The sequence below is a fragment of the Engystomops pustulosus genome, chromosome 4 (genome assembly GCF_040894005.1).
Source record: "Engystomops pustulosus chromosome 4, aEngPut4.maternal, whole genome shotgun sequence".
Taxonomy (NCBI): domain Eukaryota; kingdom Metazoa; phylum Chordata; class Amphibia; order Anura; family Leptodactylidae; genus Engystomops; species Engystomops pustulosus.
The window spans coordinates 195817658-195837119 of record NC_092414.1 but is presented as its reverse complement, the minus strand read 5'-3'; the positions used below and the strand labels follow the sequence as shown (position 1 = coordinate 195837119).

At 41.8% G+C, this 19462-nt stretch overlaps 2 protein-coding genes across 4 annotated transcripts; both read left to right on the top strand.

Moving 5' to 3' along the window:
• The first annotated feature begins 51 nt into the window (after positions 1-51).
• On the top strand, positions 52-13285 carry LOC140127983 (uncharacterized). The gene is made up of 5 exons (XM_072149277.1): positions 52-125; positions 7407-7513; positions 7933-8020; positions 8150-11425; positions 13123-13285. The coding sequence occupies exons 2-4, from the start codon at positions 7442-7444 to the stop codon at positions 9757-9759; spliced, it is 1770 nt and encodes a 589-aa protein (XP_072005378.1). The 5' UTR covers positions 52-125; positions 7407-7441; the 3' UTR covers positions 9760-11425; positions 13123-13285.
• Positions 13162-18408, top strand: LOC140127981 (uncharacterized). 3 transcript variants are annotated; one of them, XM_072149275.1, is made up of 5 exons: positions 13162-13284; positions 13721-13954; positions 14570-14696; positions 14921-15010; positions 16215-18408. In XM_072149275.1, the coding sequence occupies exons 2-5, from the start codon at positions 13739-13741 to the stop codon at positions 17633-17635; spliced, it is 1854 nt and encodes a 617-aa protein (XP_072005376.1). In that variant the 5' UTR covers positions 13162-13284; positions 13721-13738; the 3' UTR covers positions 17636-18408. The 3 variants fall into 3 exon arrangements, with proteins under 3 accessions (XP_072005376.1, XP_072005377.1, XP_072005375.1); XM_072149276.1 differs by having other exon boundaries at positions 13177-13284; positions 13852-13954; XM_072149274.1 differs by having other exon boundaries at positions 13265-13954.
• Positions 18409-19462: the final 1054 nt, after the last annotated feature.

Here is a 19462-nt window from a genome sequence, read left to right as displayed (position 1 = left end):
ACACAACTACAACTCCCGGGTGTGTGGCTTCTTGGTTACGTCACCGGCCGCCTCGACCAATCAGAAGCCTGACTTCCGGCCACAGCCCTTTCCCCTTCCCACACAAAGGCTGCGGGCTGGCCCAGGTAAGGGAGTAACGCTGCGGAGGATGACGCAGCTGCGTTATGTGCCGCCTAGTGTGCACATGGAGCAACCGCACTCCATGCTAAGTGTTATTCTGATTGTAAGCCGCGTTATATGACATATAGCCGCATGCCAAGACCTGTGCGTGATAGAGGGGTGACCTGCAGACCCCCAAAAGTAGTAAAGTACTCTCTGAAAACCACTACTGAGCAAGACTAGTCTGTGGGTGTTCACAGTTTCTACTTGCAGGGTGACATTCAGTGACAGCAAGCAGAGAATTTATGAGACGCAGACTATTAATCCATTGGTACTAGAATTCCTCTCTTTAATGTGTGATCTCAACCATTTACCTATAAAAAAAAAGTCACGTGACAATGAACAGAGAAGAGACACATTTTACCGGAGATGAGTCAAGTTTAGAGGCTGCAGCGGGAGCGCCACACATCTATATCTTCAGTTCTATAGCACCTAGGATAATGCTTCTGGTCTTATCTTTCAAATTGCATTGGGCTGGTGGTTCTGAGATCTGCAGAACCAGGAGATGCAATGCATCAGAAAAAGGCATGACCTGTATCTATATTTGCAGCTAACAGTTATAACAATGTCTTTCACTTTCTGTACCTCCAGAACCACAAGCCTGATGGGGTCTGAAAGATGGGATTCACATCTTGAATGTGACGTCAGCAGTTTATTTCTAGGTGCTGAATTGACGCTCCTCCTGCAGCCAAATATGACCCTTCTCGGATATTTTTTTTTTTATGTGAGACTTCACATAAGAGAGGGAATTCTAGAAAGGACATTTCATCCCCTAGTCGAGGGGGCTGCAAGTTTAATGGGATAAAACCTGCTGACTCTTTAAACAGTGATTTCAAAACTGCAGTTAGTTTTCTAATATCACATCAAATTTTTATTCTGCGGTTGAGCGCTGACGGGTAAGGCAGTACCATGCCGCTGTAGCCTCTGAATTGTTACCTCATGGCATGGCCCAGCAGTGTTCTTCTGCTATGCAGCCTGTGCCCGCGCATGCGCAGTAATTTCTTGCACTTTTCAGCAGTGGGATGAGTTACTGCTCATTCGTGGGCACAGGCTGCATAGCAGAAGAACGCTGCGAGGCCGCACCTGGAGGTGAGAATTCGGAGACTACACGGATGTGGTTTAGCATTTATCCCCGCACTCGTCCAGGCTACTCCATACCCCAGTAGCCTCAGAGGTTCATCTGCATAAAAGATAAAGTTTTTAGTTAGTTATGGTTAAAAGTTTAGGTAAAGGCCATACAGGGCTTAGTAGACAGGAAGGAATCTACCATCAGGAATACATCAGTTAGTGTATTCCTGATGGCAGGTTTCCTTTAATTTGACCATTGTAGACTGGATCGTGGGAAGCACTTTCCTATTGGCTGAGAACAAACCTCCCTCGAGTGGGGTGGGCGACCTCGGAGACCAGAGATAGGTTCATGCTTCTCTAGGCTATTGAGTGACGCATGAGAAGTTGTGTAGTCAGAATTCTTTTCTGTACACATTTCTTTAATGTTTTATAACTTTTATTTCGCTCACACACAAAACACGGTTACACAAGTAGTAAAACAAGAAACAAAATACGTACCATAAAGTACAAAAGTAGCCCCCTCTGCGGACAGACGTTAGTCCAGAGAATTAGTCCTTTGATGGCGACCAGTCCATAGAACCCGAGGAGACGGTTCTAGAATGCAAGAGTCATGTTATAATACAGAAAACAGGGTGGATATACGACATGCCGGCTATTAGACCCCTGTAACATCAGTTGGTATTAAAGGCTGTCACACACATCCACAAGGGCCCTGCCGTGTCCAACCGCTTCCAAATTTTTGGGACAGTTTTTTTTTAGGCATACCCCCCATTGTAATCTGATAATGTTATTAAGTTTACTAATAAACTCCTTCCCAGTGGGCGCCAGGGTCTTTTGTATACGCAATAAAGTAACCCCCTTTATGGCATCATCTTCTACAATACCCAGTAAGCAGACCTTCACCACCGATTCAGGGACAACTGGTTCAGGTACGGTACACGTGCCCAAAACTCGCCTAACTCCCTGCATTCCCACATCATATGCAAATGTTTGGCATCTGCTACCGAGCACTGTCCTCTCCTTCCCACCTTGTCTTCCTCCTCTGGTTTTAAGTGCACAAACAACCCTGATTCGTTCAATTTGGCCATTCCCAGTAAAAGGGTAAACATTAGCACATTTCTCATGCAAAACTATTTTGCATATTTTAAACTAAAATTTGGTGATCAAAAAACCTTGGGCTTATGGATTAGAAGAAGGGGATACAGGATTTAATTGGCGTGAGTTGGCATGGGATTTGGGATGATCCAAAAGGAAATCCTAGGGTCAAGACAGCATGAGAAAAATTTGCTCAAAAAGTGAGCAAAGGTATCCTACTTTCCATCAGTATTTCCCAGTGGAACCTCAATGGCTATAAGTCTCCACACATCTGCAAGGCAGCCTTAATTGGCAAAGTCTTTGTAAGGAGAACTCTTCCCGACTTTTGGGCAATCGAGGGTGCATTTCTTGAGTACTTTCAAAGTGACGTACATACAAGGTTCAGTGGAGGACTCAGTAATTCTAATCTAGATCAAGCGGAGCTTCAAATGTGTCCATAATAGATTAATTGATCTGTTGCAATATCACTAGCACGACTGAATCATCTGTGTTGACCTTCTGCGTTGCTTCCTTCTTGGTCAGCAACGTGTATACACAGAGTATCCTTGTTTTCTGTGTATGTGGGATAGCAGAACATGTGAGAGGCATTGGGCAAAGTAGAATTGACCTCCAAGATCTGAGGGATCCAAACATTCTACATGAGCCATTTGTTAAAAGAAAGAATATTATTTTCCCGATACTGTTCGTAACGTAGAAAACTGCGTCTCATGAAGTAATTTCTAAGGCCAAAGCCACCGAGTGAGTCTGATGCAACTGTGCCTGCTAGAATGTCCGGCCTGAATGCTCAGAGACCGGACATGAACCGAAACAATGAGTTCCGTTCTGGTCTCTGAACGTCCGGGCCGCACGTGCTGGGAGTTAGTCACATCAGACTCACTTAGGCCCTAAAGCTTTGCCAATGAAGGAGACTGTCACAAGTATCTAATTTTGACACTTTCCAACTTGTCCTTTGAAAGATAAAAGGCGGAGTATTTGATAGTCCTCTGATTCAGAAGATTATTTAAGATGAACATTTAATCGGGACAATGTCAGAACGCCAAAGAAAGCTTGGAAGTTGTTTAAAAACTTTGCTTGTGTATTTCCAAGAAGGTCGTTGATGAAGAATTGCACCAAAATTATCCAGAAACTCTTGGAGAGCTTAAAAATGCTTGGATGTTACTTGAGTAGCAATATACACTCACCGGCCACTTTATTAGGTACACCTGTCCAACTGCTCGTTAACACTTAATTTCTAATCAACCAATCACATGGCGGCAACTCAGTGCATTTAGGCATGTAGACATGGTCAAGACAATCTCCTGCAGTTCAAACCGAGCATCAGTATGGGGAAGAAAGGTGATTTGATGCCTTTGAACGTGGCATGGTTGTTGGTGCCAGAAGGGCTGGTCTGAGTATTTCAGAAACTGCTGATCTACTGGGATTTTCACGCACAACCATCTCTAGGGTTTACAGAGAATGGTCCGAAAAAGAAAAAACATCCAGTGAGCGGCAGTTCTGTGGGCGGAAATGCCTTGTTGATGCAAGAGGTCAGAGAATGGGCAGACTGGTTCGAGCTGATAGAAAGGCAACAGTGACTGAAATCGCCACCCGTTACAACCAAAGTAGGCAGAAGAGCATCTCTGAACGCACAGTACGTCGAACTTTGAGGCAGATGGGCTACAGCAGCAGAAGACCACACCGGGTGCCACTCCTTTCAGCTAAGAACAGGAAACTGAGGCTACAATTTGCACAAGCTCATCGAAATTGGACAGTAGAAGATTGGAAAAACGTTGCCTGGTCTGATGAGTCTCGATTTCTGCTGCGACATTCGGATGGTTGGGTCAGAATTTGGCGTCAACAACATGAAAGCATGGATCCATCCTGCCTTGTATCAACGGTTCAGGCTGGTGGTGGTGGTGTCATGGTGTGGGGAATATTTTCTTGGCACTCTTTGGGCCCCTTGGTACCAATTGAGCATCGTTGCAACGCCACAGCCTACCTGAGTATTGTTGCTGACCATGTCCATCCCTTTATGAGCACAATGTACCCTGTAACATCTGATGGCTACTTTCAGCAGGATAATGCGCCATGTCATAAAGCTGGAATCATCTCAGACTGGTTTCTTGAACATGACAATGAGGTCACTGGACTCAAATGGCCTCCACAGTCACCAGATCTCAATCCAATAGAGCATCTTTGGGATGTGGTGGAACGGGAGATTCGCATCATGGATGTGCAGCCGACAAATCTGCGGCAACTGTGTGATGCCATCATGTCAATATGGACCAAAATCTCTGAGGAGCTTCCAGCACCTTGTTGAATCTATGCCACGAAGAATTGAGGCAGTTCTGAAGGCAAAAGGGGGTCCAACCCGTTACTAGCATGGTGTACCTAATAAAGTGGCCGGTGAGTGTATGTATTCTGCATAGCCATCTTACTGACTTCCTAAAAAAACCTTGGTGCAGTCAGTGATGGGCAAAGTGAACAATTCAACCGAGAGTGGAATTTCTTGAAGATTTGGTATTAGGGTAGACAAGATGTACATATGATGGTGGGAGCATCACGCGAGATTGTCCACAAAAGGCTATATGTGTAAACTCTCCACAGCTCTGAGTGACTGCTTTAGTATTCAGCCAGATCTCTGTAGCAGCTTTAACTCAGAGGAGAAAGGTTGTTGAGCAGCTCAGTGCAGAGCGTTAACAGCAAATCTAACACTCTCTACTAGCAGATCCCCTTTCCGTCGGGAATGACCGATACAACCCTACATTGTGGTAGCCAGAAACTCCACCCACATCATGTAATTGACAGGGTTGTCAAATAGTGAGTTATTGGCCACCCAATGGTGGGGCCCACTGTGGTATTACCTACAAAATGATGAGGCCAGTTAAAAATCTAATTGTTTTGGTCAGGTGTGGGACCAGGCCTTATCTCCTCTGGCTCCTGTAATAGCAGAGGGAACTGTATTCTGGATACATGTAAGGTGATTGTAGGGTGCACACCAAATAGGACTCCAGGTCGTAGGTTACAAACATAAATTACTTTACAGGCGGTCCCCGGGTTATGTACAAGATAGGTTCTGTAGGTTTGTTCTTAAGTTGCATTTGTATGTAATTCTGAACTGTATACGTTATTATTGTAACCTCAGCCAAATATTTTTGCTCTCTGTGACAATCAGATTTTAAAAATGTTGGATTGTCATAAGAACCATCGTAACAACAATCGTAACAATACATCTACAATGCAGACACCTGTGATAACTGTTATAGCTGATTATTGTAGCCCAGGGCTAAAGTACAGGAAATTACCAACATCCAGAGCTCTGTTTGTAACTAGGAGTCGTATGTAAGTCAGGTGTTCTTAAGTAGGGGACCGCCTGTAGGAAAAAGGTAGGAAAAGTAAAATAATAAAGCAGTGTAATAAAGCAGGACAGAAGGGACAGAACTTGATAAAAATGATAAAGTTTAGAAGGATAGTAGTATAAAAGTACATTAGGTGAATCAAAGAAGTGTAAAATACTTCTTCAGATTTAATACAATCGGTATATAGATAACTACATAAATAAATAGAAAATAGTGCAATAGCATATATTGGGTCTGCTTTTAGCGGTACTACAAAGAGTCAATAGGATATATACTCTCTAGGTCTATTTTTAAAAAGTATAAATAATGGATAAAAGTTATATGTGATGTAAAGAGCAACTCATTATGCAATAGTTGTATAAAATGTGGGGAGTCGTTCATTGGGGAATAGTCAATGCATAATAGAAATCCTTAGGAGTTGGCTAACATGATAGATAAGCATATGGTGGATAAATCCGCATGTAATAGATGGAGTCATCTCTGAGCAAGATTTAACAAACTATTGCAACAGTTCCTGAACCTATAGACTTGTATATGACGGATAATGGAGACCTATCACCTGCGTCTGTGATCAGTTATCATCTCTATCCACCTCAATGTTTTATGTCATCATAATCCAATATGTCTTGTCATCGTGTTTTATTATTATAAATGTATCAACAACTTGGTGAAAAACCGGCCACTGTGTCTTACCCTCTCTACAGCATGGACGCAGTAGCCCGGGTCCTAGTACTAGTAGAGTTGTACCATACAATGCAACCTGGACCCATATGCTTCAACCACCACACATCCTGGTTTTTAAGACGCTCACCACCATTAACCTTGCATTGTTTCATTTGACTCCAAACCAACTTCCACCTGTCCTGACCTCTGTCTGATTATGCTCTTGATTTTGTGCTGCTTACCTTTGGAGCTGCTACCAGCTTCTCCCTACCTACTTGGTTAGTTGTCATTGAATAAGCGATAAGCAACTTGGTGGTTCCCTGCAGCAAAATCCACATCCATGTGGATACCATCGTGACACCAAATTCCATGCTAAGCTCCCAGCCATGGACGGGTGTGTGAAATAAAAGGGCAGTCTGTGTTTGGAAGGTGGACAATGAAATTAGGAGATCTGCTTATGCTCGTTGGTGGATAAACTCATCCTCTCTAAAGGTGGCCTGTCTGGGCTGTCTAGAGCTTGTTCGGCGTGGGTCCATGCCCTCACATAACCACTGCTCCTATAATAATTCCTTTATTTATATAGCGCTGCACAGAGTTTGCCAAATCAGCCCCTGTCCCCAATGGTGCTCACAATCTAATCAACCTACCAGTATGTTTTGGAGTGTGGGAGGAAACCGGAAGAAACCCACGCAAGCACGGAGAGAACATACAAACTCTTTGCAAATGTTGACCTGGATGGGACTAACACATCCTAACGACCAAATGATAATTCACATGCCCCCTTTTGAAGTCTGTCATTTGGGCAGTCATAGCCAATCTGGCCAATCTTCACCAAGAGGTACACTACCCTAAAGTAGCACCTCCTAATATTTTAACTGAAGAAGCTATTTTACTTCCTTTATGCACGACACAGCGCACACAGATTTACCAATCTGCCCGATCCATAACTGAATGCCTAGTTTTACAGCAGACTGACATTTTTATCTGGGCGGGTCTCTGTTTTTAAAAGTAGATAAAAAGAAAAAAAAAAAACAAATGAAAATGCTACACACTGATGCCATGCTGTGCATTCTCTGCCCATAGCTCCAGTCTACTCTCCTCTTGTACAATCTTTCAAGATGTCGGAAAGTGATCCCAACCCTGCCGAAGAGCAGATTTCTGACAATGAGAGTGCACAAGCAAAGAGTAAGGTGAGACTTTTTGGAAATTGGAGCATCATCTAAGCCACTTCTAAGAACTTTAATGTACATTTAGTAAAAACATTACAGGTAGATCCACACCTATTAGCCAAGAGTGGGACTTTTACCAAACTGATAGTGATGACCTATCTGTGTGAAGGTCATCAGTGTTAAAGCCCTGTAAAATCCCTTTAAGGCAGTTTATCTATCCCTAATTGTTCTAACCTTGAACAACACTCCCAAAATAACACAACTTAATCAGCTTTTAAGATACCTTCTTCAACAGAATGAGTTAGGGTTCTCCAGAGCATTTAGCATTTAGGGTTCTCCAGATCTCCCCATAGTCATGACTAGTCCTTGCTATAAACATCCATGATATTGGTAAGACATGGGTTCCTGTAATGACACAACCCTTGACCTTTTAAACCTAGGTTACAACAGTGTATTATAAGGATCAACACTTACCGAAAAATGAAGGACTAACCAATACAGTATCTGACGACGATGACTCCAGTGAAGGTAAGTTTATATTTCCATATGAAATCAATTTGGGAACGGGTGACCTGATACCTATGTCATAACTATAGAATATGACATGTCTGTGGTTCTCTTAGTAATACCCGCTATATGGCTTTTTGTTTTCTACAGAAATTGTAAGGATAAGTGATTCAGAACCGTGCACAACGTCAAATCAAAAAGCTGATAAGAGCCCTGCAAAAAAATATGTTTACAACCTTCAAGACCACTCGAAGATGACTTATACCAGAATGGTAGACAATTGCTATAACATATTCAACTCCATTGACCCCCAAAGTGGAAATCTGTTGGAAGTGATCACTTATCTTTGCATAGACTGCGGGAAAAGCTTTACAGACGGTGAACTTTTTGTGAAACACCAAAAGACCCATACCGGTCAGAAATCCCATTCATGTAATGTTTGTGGGAAGACTTTCTCCTATAACTCCCATCTTGTCATACACCAAAGGATTCATGCTGGTGAACGACCGTACTCATGCTCGTACTGTGAAAAATGTTTTACCGACCGTCCGTCTCTCGTCAAACATGAGAGAATTCACACGGGCGAGAAGCCTTTCTCGTGCACAGTTTGTGGGAAAAGTTTTACGGATCGGTCAAACCTCGTAAAGCATCATCGGATTCACACCCGTGATAAGTCCTTCACTTGTATTGAGTGTGGGAAGAGTTTTACAGACCGGTCTAATCTTGTCAAACATCAACGAATCCACACCGGAGAGAAATCATTTGAATGTAATGAATGCGGAAAGAGGTTCACAGAGAACTCAACGTTAGTAGTCCATCGTAGAAGCCACACCGGAGAGAAGCCTTATGAGTGCAAGGATTGCGGAAAGACGTATTCCTGTAACTCTCATCTTATTGTCCACCAGAGGACTCACACTGGAGAGCGTCCATTTGTTTGTCTCGAATGTGGGAAGAGTTTTACTGACAGCTCCACCCTGGTGATACATCAACGGGTACACACTGGAGAGAAACCATTCGTATGTATGACTTGTGGTAACCGGTATACAAAAAAGTCAGCTATGGTGAAACACCAGAGGACTCACACAGGGGACAAGCCATTTACTTGTTTACAATGTGGAAAAAGTTTCATCGATAGTTCATCCTTGGTGAAACATCAGAGGACTCACACCGGTGAAAAACCATTTGCATGCGTTCTATGTGGGAGAAACTTTGCCGCAAGGTCGACGCTGGTGAAACATGAGAGAACCCACACTGGGGAGAAACCGTACACCTGCCCTGTGTGTGAGAAAAGCTTCTCTTGTAACTCCCACCTCATCGTCCATCAACGATTTCACACCGGAGAGAAACCGTTTTCATGTGCGGTATGTGGTAAAAGCTTTACAGATAGCTCGACCTTGGTCAAACACCAGAGAATTCATACAGGAGAGAGGCCCTATTTGTGTAACTACTGCAAAAAAAGCTTTATAGACAACTCAATGTTGATCAAGCACCAAAGAATTCACACCGGGGAGAGGCCATATCCTTGCAAAGTCTGTGGAAAGTGCTTTACAGATAGTTCAACCTTGGTTAAACACCAAAGAATACACACTGGAGAGAAGCCTTACACGTGTACAGAATGCGGAAGAAGCTTTACAGACTGTTCCACACTTATTAAACACCAGAGAATCCACCGGAGAGACGAACAATTAGTTAGCAGTACGACCCCCGGAACTGACCTCCGAAAATCGGAAACGTTCATGTCGAATGAGGACAAGTGCTAAAAATAGCATATGTCAAGATGGAGATAACAAACTTGTGTATGTCTTATGTCGTAAACGGAGAACTCTCATGATTCTACGTCTATTGACTCGTTACCTTAAACATTTTCTGAACTTTGATCAGGGTGACTCGTAAAGTCACAAAAATAAAAATCCCATAATGCATTGTAGATGTCTGTATAACCAATACCACGGACTCTTCTCCATCCTATGGACTATCCATGGCTATGTGGGAGTGGCCAAGCCTTTAATACTTAATTTATGACCACTTGATGGACCGTCAGACCGTTCGGCCTATAAATTTATTTAATATATGAATGTGCTCGTGTCTGTTTGGTAATACCAGTGTTAAAGTAACCGGGCTGTAAACTTGGTGAATTTTAAGTATTAATTGAATTATGAATTATAAGTTTATTAATCGTTGATACTTGTAGATTTAAACCCACGTATAAAGAACAAGCCCTACCAGTGGTGATGCCAATAAATAAAGATCAGCCTCAACCGGAAAATCGTTCACAATTTTATTTTCAGAATTATTTTTAAATTTTTCACATTTTAAAGTTAAAGTCTTCTTTAAGACATGTAAAAACCGGACAATTAAAACCAAAATTCTGTAGGAAACCTTTTATAAGCTTTTCAGACATGCCATTTTATTTGATGAAAATGAGCTCTTGGTGCACTGGTGTCCTTCTTTCTATGCTGGCCTAATTTGCAGAAAGGTGTTTCAAAAACTACTATCTTGGGAAAACATTGGGCTTCTTTTTTTATTCTTTGGAAAGTAATATGGCAAAACTCAAATTTTTCATGCATTTTCAAATGTTTGGGAGATACATTGAAGGCTTTGGCTCCCTGAGAAATCCGGTGGCCGGCTGCACTTCCGGGCAATTCTATTCCGTGTATTGGCGTGTGAGCTTGTGAGAACCTTCAGAGCTGCAGAATCTGATTTTTCTAGTTAGAACTTATATTCCCAGTACTAAGGACACTAAAAACCAAATACATTTCTTCTGATGAAGTTCTCTCGGTTCGGGCATTGTTTTTTAACCATATGTTTTTTTTTTAATTTTAAATAAATCCTGTGGTTATTTGTATGGTTACTTATTGATGACCACCAAAGGCAACCAATTTAATTGAAAATATAGAGTATAGCACCTCTATATGAGCCTGCTTTGTAAACCACCTCCATCTCTCCACAAGGCTAGGGTAGGATGAGCACAGCAGTCTCATATATAGGATGAAGACTATTTACTTCTGTGTGGGCTTTGTCTCCTCCGTTCTATGTACTACCCATCCCTCCACTGTCCTAAGATGAGGGGAGAGTGAGGGCATCTGCTGAACAGCCTGGCTCAAACATTTATCTTGGCATGTATAGTAGTTTATTGGGCTGTAATACATTATAGGTCTGTATATGTTACATTGCATAGATGTATATGTGTGTGAGTGTAATAATCTATGTGTAAAGGTAACTGTAATGCATGTTCGTAAGAATGTAAAATGTAATTAATCTATTAGGTTTGAGTCACATCTGTGTTGTACAGCATCGACCAGAGATTCTGGGCTGAACTGCTAGTAATAACACATGAAAGGAGAGCTCAGCATTATGGGAAGTGAGGGAAGCTACTCTGGCTGCAGTGCCCTTTGCTGATGTCACAGCCAGAAAGTGCCCCGTCAGGTAGGGTACAACATGTCCTTTCTAAAATTCTCTCTTTTATGTAAAAATTTTGCCTGGTTCCCCAAAGGAGTGTCACTTTACACACCCCTATCTTCAGTTTTGTATTACCTAGAACAATGCCCTTATCATATGAAAGATAATAAAATGTCAAAATAAAGATAAGACTCTTATATTTCAGAACACGCCAGTCTTGTGCTTCTGCGAGATACAGAACTGGAGATACAGACAGTTAAAAATCCAGTTCCCTTCTTTTTATTTTTATATTGTTTATATTGTTATAGAAACGGCACCACTCCTGTTCAGCGGTTGTGTTTGGTATTGAAGCTCCGTTCAGTGGAAGTGAATAGGACAGACCTGCAGTACCACAAACAACCTGCAGACAGCTGTGGAGCTATTTATGTCAAGAAACTGAACATGTCCTGGACATACTGTGGCACTATGTGAAATGTATAAATCGTAGTTCTGTCCTGGAAACGAACGTTGGATTCTTAGACTTTCATCGGATTCTAGATTTAAAAAAATAAAAAAATTATATAAAAATATATCCGAAAACCCCCATGTACAAAGCAGTAGAATCAATTTATACAAAGAGTATCGCTGGCACTGCAGAAACATGATGTAGTACCGGTATTAGTCGTATGCAGCATCATTCAATGCCAGAACTACAATTCCCATCATGCTTTGCTGGCGAAAGCTAAGAGAGCATTTCCTCTATTGATTGCTCCAGGAACTGCAGGAAGAAATCCAGTGAATGATCCTGGCTACGAGCACATTGTTGCACTGTATGTATATAAATCTATGTCTGCTATAATGTCCTGGTTCTTATAAGTTGGAGGGTCTCCTGCCGGGAATCATGTAACACAATGCGGAGCCCCCATCAGTAGGAGTCTATTGTTTACAATGCTCCACAGCTGTAAGGGGGAGGTACTGATGGCGAGAGCTTTGTTGTTAGGAAAGCTTGGACACGAATGGGTTAATACGGGCAACTCTAAGCAGATGAATGTGATGCTGAAGTTATATGTACGTATATGTAACATCTACTAGGTGTAAGTATCTAGAGCCACAAACTTAGGGTATAACAAGGAATTGCTGAACCGCACTCCAAACCTAAAGGTCATGCACAAAATAAATAGAAGCAAAAGTGTTTTATTGTTTAAAAATTAGTAACTTTTAAATAAAAATACAAAAAATGCAGAATTGCTTTCATTGCACTGGCCCAGAGAATAAAGTTATTGAGGGAAACGACCCAGAACTTCGGGGGGCATCGACACATTACATTGATGTTCTTAAAGGGGAAAAGTAAAAAAAAAAAATTGAAAAAGAAATGGAAAATTTGTAAAACTTCAAATAATTTTCCTCCTTCCCTAACAAATGTTAGTGCCGATGCACGGCCACAGTGGTAGAAATGCCACCGGCCGCGATCGGTGCCAGCACTAATGGAGGTACCGGAACCCGGACTCGGACTGACTTTTTAAATTTGAGTTCGGTCGAAACTGAATTTTCACAGGTCCGCTTATTAAAAACACTGGGCAGTCTGTAAACGTACAGCTTCAGATTCTCTCATCTGTTTTTGAGTGAATTCCAGATTCCGACATATTCATATGCACATGCACTACTATTGGTCTACAAGTCCTAATCATTGGAGATATTTCATGACCAAGGTAAGTCACTGACTCCACATTTGTATGTCTTTTCAGATTTCTGCTACCATGAGTACATTTCCCGACCTTAGAAACCTCTTCAAAAACTTTCTTCTGGCTTAATGTCTGAATTTCATGAACCCTGAAAATCTTGAAGAACCAAAGGTTGAGTGAGAACTCTCAAGTTTGTGGAACCAAAATGTCATCTATCTTCCACAGGTCAGTAGAGTCTTCTACCACTGCTTCCTCAAATGAACGTTATGAGAAGCCTCCTAAAAGCTTTAAAGATGTTGGAATAAACACTGAGTTAATAGGTGTGGGTCGGGGTAAATTTTCCTGCAGAACATGTATGTCCATACGGGTCGAAGACCACCTCAAACAAATGGTAGATATAGCAGTCCAGTGTACCTTGGAAATTGAAGCTACTTCTATAGAAGTTAGGACTTTGTTGCCCATGAAGCAAGAGTCTAATTGTGATGAAAAGATCCCTGATATTACAATTAGGTTCTCCAATGAAAGTCATTTGGTTGCTTCTGAGAAGTTTCTCCCTGAGGACTGTTTGTGTGTAGTAACTCCACAATGTAGTCAAAATTGCAAAAAGATCACCCCTCTGACCATAAATGGTGCACATCTTGACACTATCAAAGTCTTCCAGGAAACCACTGCTAAAGATATGGAGGCCAAAGTCTCACAGTCTTATGGTTGCTTGAGTGCTATCACTTTAACACCATCTGATTCACAACTGCTTGGCCGTATGATGGACTTCACAATGTCTTCTCAACGTAGCTGTGATCGGGACCTTAGGATGCCATCGACTGTCAAATCTGAGCTTGGAGATGCCATGAAGGTGCTGAATTCTACACATGAAGTTGTGCATCAAAAAGCAGTGGTAAGAAATTATATTTACATGTTATTATTGCGACTCGACTGAATTGCGTCGCACACTGTGGGGCAGATTTACTTACCCGGTCCTGTCGCGATCCAGCGGTGCGTTCTCTGTGGAGGATTCGGGTCTTCCAGCGATTCACTAAGGTAGTGCGCCCGATGTCCACCAGGTGTCGCTGCTGCGCTGAAGTCCGTCGGAGTTCACTGAAGTTCACCGTCCTACCCTGGGTGCAGGTAAGCGCGTGTCAAGCGACCCTTTTTTTCTGAATCCATTGTGTTTTCTTGCGGCCACGCCCCTCGATTTCCGTTGCGTGCATGCCGGGGCCAATGCACCACAATCCGATCGCGTGCGCCAAAAACCCGGGGCAATTCAGGGAAAATCGGCGCAAAACAGTAATATTCGGGTAACCCGACGGAAAAATGCGATTTGGGCCCTCTTAGTAAATGACCCCCTGTATGTTATATGTTCACAAAAAAAAAATGGTGCACACTTCCCAGACAGTGCAGGGGGTGCCAGATAATCGAAAACCGTGCGCCGGTATTTAATAATCTGCCGCACCTTGCACGTTCCCGATAAATCTGGGCCAACGTAATTATTATTATTTTTTTTTTATTTTAGGACTCTGTAACCTTTAGCGATGTCGCTGTGCATTTTTCCAAGGAGGAATGGACATATCTTGGAGATCGAGAGAAACGTCTTTACAAAGCAGTTATTATGGACAATTACCAATTGCTCCGATATTTAGGTAATTTTGTAAAAAAATTTTAAATATTTTGTAATATATTTGTTATGTTTATGATCATACATTCTGCCCCTGATATTCTATTCTGCGAGGCTATGACAGCACAAGTTTCTTATATGGGGTAAACCCATGTCGGTTTCACATCCAGTGGAAGGGCTAGTGGGGCGCATTCTTTGGCATAATTCACATAATGGAGAAATTTCTTGATAAACTTTTATGTTTTGCAGGATTTGTGGATAAAAAACCAGAGATTGTGCAGCAGATTGAAAACGGGGAGAATGACCTATGGGAATATGACTGTCCTCGATATGACTCAGGTGAGGAATATGGAAGTAAAGCCACAGACAAGACTTTCATGTCTTATACTACTGGGTATAGATTTGTTTTTTGATGTCACAGTATATGCCAAAAAAACATTCCCTTGGTAATGCCACCTATTATAAGAATATAAAAATATAAAACCCTCTTATTAAAATAACCTTTTTATAGCATGAGAGTATGGAGTGTTCCTTTAAAAGGGGCTGGCCTTTGAGGAGTAAGAGTCTTAGAAAAAAAACTGTGGAATAGATTTTAACCAAACCATCGGCTTCACATTGAATTTATGTTCCACTAGAGAAGGACGTACAATAAAAATGCTCTAGATGGAGCATCTTTAAAGAGAAACTGCTATGCAAATTAACCCACCCAAAATAAATACTTCATTAAAAACTAAGATTAAAAAGCATTGCCCTTATCCCCAAATGGTTCCTTGTTATGTTAAAAATCAGTTTGTAAATGTATATGCAAATCACCTGATGTAAGTCCAATGATAGTAATGGGGTCCGGTATATGCAGTGTTTACTGCACTGCCCTGACTCCTTGTTCCTGATTGACAGTATTTACTGCAAGGACATGCTGCAGTGTGGAACATTGAGAAAGAGCTCTGTTACATTATTGGCCACTTCACGTCATGTGACCACAGTGATGTCATCTAAGGTCCCCTTTTAGATTTGCAACATCTTCCCCATGTGTGTATCTGATTACATCAAATCACTGCATGCCCCCATGGAGAATGGGGAGGAGTAGAAGTCCATGGAGGCTGCTGTGATCATGCCATGATACTGCCATGTGATCACACACATACCTGGGGTAGAAGTTGCAAATGTAACTGGGTGAAGAACCTTATATGACATCACCCTGGCCCCATGAAATGCTGAAAAGAGGTATGGGAAATAGGGAGGAGAGAGGGGTTGTCCGAGCTAAGATAAAGTTGATTTATGGGGATGTGAGGGAAACAATTTATAGCTAAAAGAATGGGGTCATTTAGTTATTGGGGATCTGTCACTAGCTGTATTAGTGAAAATGTGGTGACATGTTCCCTTTAATACCTCTATGAGGTTGAAGAAACTGTTAAGAAATACAAAATGGAACTATTTTTTTCAAAAAATTTTCAAAATTGGAAATAAATATTAGACTTTACATTTAATTTGATATCAAATTTACAAGGAAGTTACCCGATTTACTCACTTAAATGTCTTTCAGATACCACAACCATGGATTCACAAAATGTCCAAAATCTTAGTGAGCGTTCATATTGGACCGTAGATGATAATATTCTTTGCCATTCACCAGAAGAAGACACAAAGAAAAATACATGGACTTCTTGTGACCCCAAGACACCTGAAATACGCCCAGACCATCTTGGCCAGATGGGTGGGGTCTGTCTTTCTGGTGCTATAAGGGGTATGGGTCAAAAAAGTCGACAGCCCAAGAAATCTGCACTAAAGTCCCACCAGAAACTGCACAACAGTGAGAAGCCATACCACTGTGAAGAGTGTAAGATGGGATTTTCACATAAGAGTAATCTAGTAAGGCACAAAAGGATCCATGCAGGAGAGAAGCCATATCAGTGTCCTGAATGTGGAAAAAACTTTACTCAGTCTTCCCACCTTGTCTCACACCGGAAGACACATATTATTAAAGAAACGTGCTCTGAGTGTGGCCACCTCATAGGTGATGGGACGAAGAAAAAACCAGGACAGATAGACTGCAAAACATGCAAACAACATATAATAGACAGACCTAGCACACCAGGTCAACGGAGACTCCAAGTAAGTGAAAAGACTCACCAGTGCACTCAGTGTGACAAATGGTTCACTCGAAAATCCAACCTTGACGTCCATTATAGACTTCACACTGGGGAAAAACCATACATGTGTTCAGAATGTGGAAAAACCTTCATAGATAGGTCAAACCTTGTAAGTCATTTGAGAAGCCACACCGGAGAGAGACCGTATTCCTGCGATGAGTGTGGGAAGACCTTTACCTACAACTCAGCTTTTGTGATACACAAGCGAGTGCACATCGGAGATAAACCATATGTATGTAGCGAGTGTGGAGAAGGCTTCTTCTCTAAGGCCCGCTTGACTATCCATGTGAAGGTGCACACGGGTGATCGGCCCTTTGGTTGTGACATTTGTGGTAAAAGTTTTGCCTGTAGCTCCACGCTTATAAAACACCAAGTTATACACACAGGAGAAAGGCCTTATGTCTGCAAGGAATGTGGAAAAACCTTCATTCGGGGGTCTCATCTTACCATACACCAGAGAACTCACACAGGAGAAAAACCGTACGAGTGTCCAGAGTGTGGAAAAGGCTTCACAGACAAGTCCAATCTGTTGAGCCACCAAAGAACCCATAAAACAGAGAGAGACTTTGTGTGTAATGAATGTGGCCAGAAGTTCACACATAGTTCCACACTACAGAAACACCAACGTATCCATACCGGTGAGAAGCCCTATGGCTGCTCCGAGTGTGGGAAATCGTTCTCTCGTAAATCGAATCTTGCCATTCATCTACGAATGCACACGGGAGAGAAGCCATATTCCTGCACAGTGTGTGACAAACGCTTTTACCATGGCTCGCATCTGATAAATCATCAGAAAATTCATGCAAAAAATTAAAATCCATATGACCACTTAGATGTATTTTAAGGCAAGATAAGGATTGTGTTCTGTAGGTTACAGGACTTGAGGGGACAGTTCATGGTGGTATTCAAAAAGCCCCTTTTCATGTTCTTGGATGTCTCCATCAGCTCTTGAATTAAGTTATAGGAATTATGGTCACCTGTCTCTCCTTTCAAGTCCTACCCACTGCGCTTGCATATTGTAGAGGGACACGAGATTTGGAACCACCATTGTAATGATCAGTGACGAAATTGACAACATGAGCATTTTTGTAGACCTAACATCTACACAGCGGGTAAGCAGACTCCATGACAAAGCAACAAAATGTTTGTGGAATTGATACCACAGAAGAGAGAGAGGCCATTAAAAGGATTTTCCAGGAATCTTGGAAAAACTCCACTGGATCGGGGGTCTTCTCACCCAGTCTTGGGATTCTAGGCCTCCTGAAAAACTTCTTCCAATCTATCCATGCTTAGAATGACCCTGACCTGAAAATGGATCCTCCCTGAACCAATAGTACTCTATACCCCCCCCCCCCCTTTTAAGAAAAGACCAATCTTTAAAGATGGAGACCGTAAGAAAAGTCTAATGGTTCACATGTTGCTATTTAAATGCATAGACCAGAGCCACAATACCAAATGCTGACAATATATAAGATGCAGCTGTACTCAAGGTTCTCTAGAGCGCTCTTTCTAGACTGAAAGAAACTATGAAATGTTTTAAAAAATTGTTTGTCCCAATGAAATAAACTTTCCAACTTGTTAACAATATTTGTAACATGTATGTTTTTGTGTGGAGGGGATTAGATATTGGTCTACAGCCATCAAACGCCCTGCTGGGTAAGACAAATTCATATATGTTGTAGGAATGGTGTTCCTAGGGCCACCAAAGGTAAAATATTTTGAGATATTCAGCTATAGACAACATTTTCATGTCCACACACAGGACACAAAATGATCAAGGTTGGATAGATTGGAAATCAAGTGATAGAATCTCAAGATAAATGGTTGGCTCTGAAGTCATCTTAAAATGTGTGTCTACTGCCGGACAATTTTGCTAATTTTAAAGACTTACTTGGTTCTGAGATCTTCACATCCATCCACCGGAGAAAGATTGCAATCTTAAGATACTGTAATAGCCGCATCACATTAATGTAACACAGTAAACTATGCACCGAATTCAGTCGCCAACTTCAAAAATGTCTCCACTTGTCAGACAATACTGACAATTTAGGTTGACCATACACAACAGACTATAGGGTTGATCAAACCCTTCATTAGGTCAAGATGGCCCTACACCACAGTTTGAGCCATTTTCTTCCGACTCCATCTGTAGTAGAAAATAGACATATGTCACAAACCCACCAATCATCTGGATGACCAGTTCCATGGATATATTTAGCCCACAAAACCCCTTTACAGGAAATCTACCACCAGGATCAGGAATTGTAGACCAAGCACAGGTACATGCTCGTGTGTACGCTCTTCTTCGTGTTTCTTTTGCCATTATTTTTACCAATTTTTTTTTTAAATGATGCAAATGAGCCTGAAGTGCTCCAGGCTCACTTAATAAATATGGAGCCCGGAGCCCCTAAGGATCATCTGCATAATTTGTAAAGAACAAGGGCATAAGAAGGTAAAAGAAGAGTGGATCCTGCCAGAAGTGGCACACACCAGTGTTTCAGTGCTTGTTGTACAATCCTTCATCCTGGTGGTAGATTGTTTAACAGTGACCTATTCTCATTCTCCCATTGAGAACACATGTATTTGTAAATATATGCTGGACCAACACTAGGACTAAAAATTTATAAATCAAAAACAAACA